We start from the raw sequence: 6321 nt of genomic DNA on the forward strand, positions 1-6321 counted from the left end.
TCTCTTTTGTCTTTCTAGAAGGTGCTGTGAAACTAGTCAATGGAAGACATGCATGTGAAGGGCGGGTTGAAATCTTTCACAACGGAAGATGGGGGACAGTCTGTGACGATTTGTGGGGCATGACCCACGCACAAGTTGTGTGCAGGAAGCTTGGTTGTGGAGACGCTGTCTCGGCACTAGGAAAGGCGCCATTTGGTGAAGGCTCAGGACCAATTCTTATGGATGATGTCCGCTGCACTGGGAATGAAGACAGCTTGAGTCAGTGCTCCCACAGAGGCTGGGGAATACATAATTGTGTTCATAGGGAAGATGCTGCTGTCATGTGCTCAGGTAAACTTGGGTTTCTGGATAATGGATAACAATAAGATCTGTTAATGCCTACGTGACTGGTATCCAATAAACAATTTGTCTTAAAGGTTGGTTTGAACATTCCCTTTCCTAATATGTGACACCTTGAGATCAATGTCTCAAATTACATTTTAGAAGAGTTTGGATTTGATATCCCGCTTTATCACTACCCGAAGGAGTCTCAAAGCGGCTAACATTCTCCTTTCGCTTCCTCCCCCACAACAAACACTCTGTGAGGTGAGTGGGGCTTAGAGACTTCAAAGAAGTGTGACTAGCCCAAGGTCACCCAGCAGCTGCATGTGGAGGAGCGGAGACGCGAACCCGGTTCCCCAGATTACGAATCTATCGCTCTTAACCACTACACCACACTGGCTCTCAAGAAGTTGTTATCTGAAATAATGGTTACAGAGGCATCTGAATACTTGATTTGGTCTCAGTCAATCTATTTTTGCATAGCCTTTAGCTGCAGTAGATGCTGAGGGGTGGGGAATAGCAATGAAATGTTGGCAGATTACTACACAGTCTGCCTTGAACCCCCTCAGTAGGCCCTTCGGTGTGGTGGGTGACACTTTCCCATTGCCCATTGTCAGTGTTTAAGTAAGTGGGATTCCATACACAGAATGTGGGAGGGCACCATCTTGTCATTTGCTCAAAGCAGTGATGGGAGAACTGGATCTGGCCAGTGGAGCATTTCCAGAAGTCCCCCACCTCCTGTAGGCCATGTTAACAGATGAGTGAAGCCTTTCACATGTCAATCAACTGATGCTACATGATGCCAGGTAACTCACCTTGAAAGGAAGAATCAGGAGTGCACTTGTCCTCCCATCCTTTGCATTTGTATCTTGAATTTAAAAAGTGCTGAACTCTACCAGTGGCTGGAAAGGAAAGAATCTTATTCCTTTTCCGTTTGATTCTTCCTTTTTTCTGTGTGGTTCTGTGGATTTATCTGTTCCACACCTGACATCACTTGATTGATAGGTAGCCATAGTTTGGACCAAACCACTCTGCAAGCCAAATGAGGAACCTAGAGGACCTTATCTCAAGGACGTAATGCTTTCCTTGTATTTAAGGTGAGCATTATGAGTCATGAGGTTTCGTGATTTCATAATATCCTACCTCTGTGTACATTGTAGAGTGGGTTTCTCAGGTAGGAATTTGCCAATGAGCAGCATAAAAAAAAGCAGGTGGTGCATAACTTTTAATATGTTGAAAATATGTATGCAACTTTAAAAAATGAGTAATTTCATTTCAATCCTTTTTTATATAACAGCAAAGGCTGCCCCCCAAGCCACCACTACAGCAGGTAATTAATATTTTTGTGATATACAAATAATTCAGACATGCATGTTTTTAGAGTTGAAAATATGTGCTGTCTCACAATATCAGGAATGCCTGGTATTTGTCAAGAAACCGCTGCCTACACTGGCCTTTTTGACCATGGAATAACTCTTGTGTTGGAGAGCCATTTAGGTACCACTCCTAAAATATATTGCACTAAAACAATGTCATAAACAAACAGTCTTTATATGTTATCTTCTATTATCAAGGAGATAAATAACTATACAACTTTTAGAAGACATCTGAAGGCAGCCCTGTGTTGGGACGTTTTTAATGTCTGGTGTTTTATTATGTTTTTATATGTGTTGGAAACCGACAAGATGGGTGGGGTCTAAATATTATTATTATCATCATCATCCTTATCATCAACAACATCTTTGTTTTTTCATAGCTCCTGAGGATGATACAACTACAGATCCTGGTAATGTTAAAAATGATATTGTTGCTTTTTAATTAATGTATTATAAAACATTTCACTAAGACATTTTGTGGGCCTTTGGCAAAATAAGAATATTTTGGACCATGATGTTTCCTCCTTCAGTGACAAAAATGCTACCCACTCAAAAACCTCCTGTTTTGAACGTTTCTGGAATCCATGTATAGTTTTTACCTAAGACCTCAAAATTAGCCTTCTCATTCTTCTCCATTCCCTGTTGCTTGAGGCCATGGTGAAGTATGAAAAGGGAAGGTGGTTCTACTTGTTGACTGAAATAATATTTACAAGAACACATAGCAGGGAAGAGAGATGGATAAGAATTTTGTTTGATCCTCCTTTTTAAGCAAACTGACCCAACCAGCACCTGCTGGACTAATGCACAGTTTGGAACCTAATGGTCCTTCAGATGTTGCACTTCTCTATATTTTACAATATAGCTCACAGCTCAAAATAGCTAAACAAATATATAAGAAGTGCATATATCAAAATATCAAGGTCCTCTGGGTGAAATAAAACCAAATTATCTAAAAACAATCCAATAAAGCACTATAATTGAAAAAAACAATATAAAGTGACCATAGGCTACAACAGAAAGGCATTAGTGGAAATGTACTGTGTAATGTACTGTGAGAATGTTTCTTTTAACCGATGGGCATATGTGCATGTACACAACATTACATTATTATTTTCTTTGCTTATAGTACTCAACAATACTTTTTCCCCCCCTTCCCCTGTCCAGTAACGCTTACATGTTTGCCCGAATACATGAAGGCAGTTATTGGCAGAGAATACCTTACTTCAAAAGGCTGCTCTGAGTGCAATCTGTACTTGAGTGACCAAGCCTGCAAACCTGAGATTACAAGAGACGAATTTATATTCTATATACCATATGATGGTTGCGGGACAAGACGGGAGGTAAGGAAGTGTATATCTGATCGTAAGACATATCAGTATAATTTGATAGCTTTTATTTGGAGAACTTTTAGGATGTGAGTTTCAAAAAATAAAACAGTTGTCAAATTATACCCCCTGGGGCCCCTTTGCATTCAAATTATCATATATTGGCTTTGTAAGCCATGTATGAACAAGGCTCGTGGACATGCATACAATCCATTCACTCCTCTTTTCATGAATGACCTAACTAATAAGTCTTCCATTAACTGTAGTTTCCTGTTTAATCTGAACCAGGAAACTATGCTTTGTTGAATAGCTCCTGGTTTGTTTTTGCTCTGGTTTTATTTGCTACAGTATATTTAAACTTACTGTCCATCTATTTTGTCTAATCTAATGCTTTAACAGAACAATGGAGGGGTTAGCAGTTTCTCCAATACTGTCAGCAGCCGTGGAACTGGTGTCAATCCTCAGTTTATCTTCATCTGCAAAATGGAGCCAAGAGCCATGAAGGAACTGACGCACAATATAGATGAAATGGAATCCACGGAAGAAGGCCGAAAGCAAAGTGGATTATTCCATATGAAATTTTTATTTTATGACTCACCTTCCTTTGCACGCCAAGTAGTTTCCATGCCCTACTTTATGAAGATGAACCAGAACAAAAACTTTGAAGTCGAAATCTCTAACTGTAATCGGAGGCAAATATTCTTCGTAGACACCTGTCTGGCTTCGCCTAGCCCTCATGACTTCACAACTACAACACATACTCTAATACAGAACGGGTAAGGGGGAGAATAAGCTGACAAACATTTCTGCATACTTTGGACAGGGTCAATTATTAGAATGACTGCTCCCCGCATAAAACGGGGGGCGACCTTTGCGTGGACGCGCGCAGCCCCCGGATCTGGAGCGGCTCCATTCAGCATAGGCTTGGCTTTGCCTTCCCTCAGGTGGGATACCTGGAGGTCTCCGCCTACCCCAGTCAGTTGTCCAATCCCACCTGGGGGAAGCGTTGCCAAGGAGATCGGGCCAGGTGGGGGAGGGATTACCTGCCCACACAATAGAGGGAGGATCTTACCTGGGAATCCTCACTTGGCTCCAGAGCTTCTTTGGACAGGGTCAATTACTTTGGACAGGGTCAATTATTAGAAAACACACACGGGGGGGACGACGACCCTGTGTCAAACTTTCACTTCAGCTGGCTCTATCCTGCCAGGACTCTAAGCTCTTCACAGCCATCCTTTTATTATTTTGTCTCTATAGATTCTACCTTGTATTTGGCCATGATTGGCTCCTATCTCTTTCCCTGGATTTTTTTCATCTTTCCACTTACCTTCTCTAAAATTCTCAGTGCAGTTCTACAGTGTACAAAAATGCACATATTGGGGTCAAGTATGAATAAAAATGCATGTATTCCTGGAAAATAGCATACAGAAATGCATTATATTATGGAAGACGGCTTTGCAACAATGTGTCTATTAGGCAAAATTGCAATTGCTTATCATTCCTTCTCCATTTTTTTCCCCAGGTGTGTTAAAGATTATACCTATACAGGTTCTTATCGACAGAGGGTCACCCGCTTCAGCTTTAAACCCAACTTCAAATGGTCAACAGTTTATCTACAGTGCAAAATTGTGGTGTGCAATGCATATGACTCTAGATCTCGATGTTACCAAGGCTGCATGCCCAGGCGTAAGAGAGAAATAAGCTCTGGTCAAGAACACATGCAGGTTATTGGGCCATTTAACCTTCATTAAGTAGTGTCACCTAGCAATGCCCACCAAGGGCAATGAGGATACTTGCATAATGACTCTGTTTGTGGCATTATCTTGAAGTAATTCATCACTGTAGACAGTTCCATAGAGAAGCTGGCACTTCAGATGCCAGAATACATGCTTTGATCTGCCTTTGTAACTCCGATCATCTGGTATCTTTGTAGTCAATATGAAAGATCTGTAAAACCTTTGGCTTGAAGTCATCACAATTAGTTGGCTCACCGACTTAGCAAAACAAATAAAGCTAGCTGTCAAAAAAAATCATGTTTCTGTGTATTTAATCATAAAGTAAAGGGACCCCTGACCATTAGGTCCAGTTGCGACCGACTCTGGGGTTGTGGCGCTTATCTTGCTTTACTGGCCGAGGGAGCCAGCGTACAGCTTCCGGGTCATGTGGCCAGCATGACTAAGCCGCTTCTGGCGAACCAGAGCAGCGCACGGAAATTTACCTTCCCGCCGGGAAGTATTTATCTACATGCAATTTGACGTGCTTTTGAACTGCTAGGTTGGCAGGAGCAGGGACCAAGCAATGGGAGCTTACTCCGTCGCGGGGATTCGAACCGCGACCTTCTGATCGGCAAATCCTAGGCTCTGTGGTTTAACCCACAGCGCCACCCGCGTCCCGTATCTAATCATATCGAGACCATAATTCACACATTCAGGCCACCTGGGCAACCCCATTGAAAGCAGGCAACTTTTCATCCAAGGTTACTGAGCGGGTGGTTGTGGACCAGATCCAGGTGCGCTTGGAGGAAACTGATCAAAGGTCAAGGACAGTTACGGTCAAAGGTCAAAGACACTGCTGCTGGAGCTATACAGGTGGCACATGGTATAATCAGTATTAAAGAATATGTGCACGTATATAATCATCTGAGCAGTAGCAAAAATGAACATATTTAGACTGCATTGGTGGATGAGCTGAATGCCCATTTTACCAGCGCATTGCTTATGTTTACACAGCTGCATTAGCTTTCTAATCAGAAAACACATTGCATCATTCCACCTTGAAAATTTGCCTTGAATATCTGTACAAGTGTACATATGCACACACCAGTATGCGCACACACATATACTATCTAATGCAATGTGCCTCAGGCTTTGGATAGCATCACATCTGTGACTCTGGCAGGCTCATTGGCTGGTATCATGGAAAACCTGTAACAAGGACCTTTGTCGTCATAGCACAGAACTCTTCCCCTTGATATTCTCCTGCATTCCTATAGTCTTAAATTTAAAAAGAACTTCTCTCTCCGTCTTATTTACTTATTTATTTAAGTCATTCCTATATCTTTTTATATATAATTTTGAAAAAATATCGAAGCAGTTTTCAGCCTAAATTAAAGCAGCAAATATAACACTGCAAGATATCAAAATAAAATAATACCGGTAAAGGTCAAGTATAAAACACGCATCTAAAGTGGCATATTTAAAAGAAAAATAGAGCATTCTCTTAGAAGAAGATTGTGGATAAAAATCATATACAACAAACACAAAATGGCATAATTCATCATAAAATAAAATAATGGAGAT

At 41.3% G+C, this 6321-nt stretch overlaps 1 protein-coding gene across 1 annotated transcript in view; it reads left to right on the plus strand.

Annotated features, from left to right (window-relative positions):
• LOC308477643 (scavenger receptor cysteine-rich domain-containing protein DMBT1-like) overlaps positions 1 to 5051 on the plus strand; it is a gene marked incomplete at its 5' end in the record, with an annotated part of 64819 nt that extends 59768 nt beyond the window's left edge. The window contains 6 exons of the mRNA XM_081006373.1: positions 19 to 330; positions 1619 to 1651; positions 2078 to 2107; positions 2862 to 3037; positions 3422 to 3798; positions 4545 to 5051. Coding sequence (XP_080862499.1) covers positions 19 to 330; positions 1619 to 1651; positions 2078 to 2107; positions 2862 to 3037; positions 3422 to 3798; positions 4545 to 4773 — 1157 coding nt within the window. The 3' untranslated portion in view covers positions 4774 to 5051. The remainder of the gene's footprint in view (positions 1 to 18; positions 331 to 1618; positions 1652 to 2077; positions 2108 to 2861; positions 3038 to 3421; positions 3799 to 4544) is intronic.
• Positions 5052 to 6321: the final 1270 nt, after the last annotated feature.

The sequence above is a fragment of the Podarcis pityusensis genome, assembly GCF_964106645.2.
Source record: "Podarcis pityusensis genome assembly, chromosome: 5".
NCBI classification, from domain to species: domain Eukaryota; kingdom Metazoa; phylum Chordata; class Lepidosauria; order Squamata; family Lacertidae; genus Podarcis; species Podarcis pityusensis.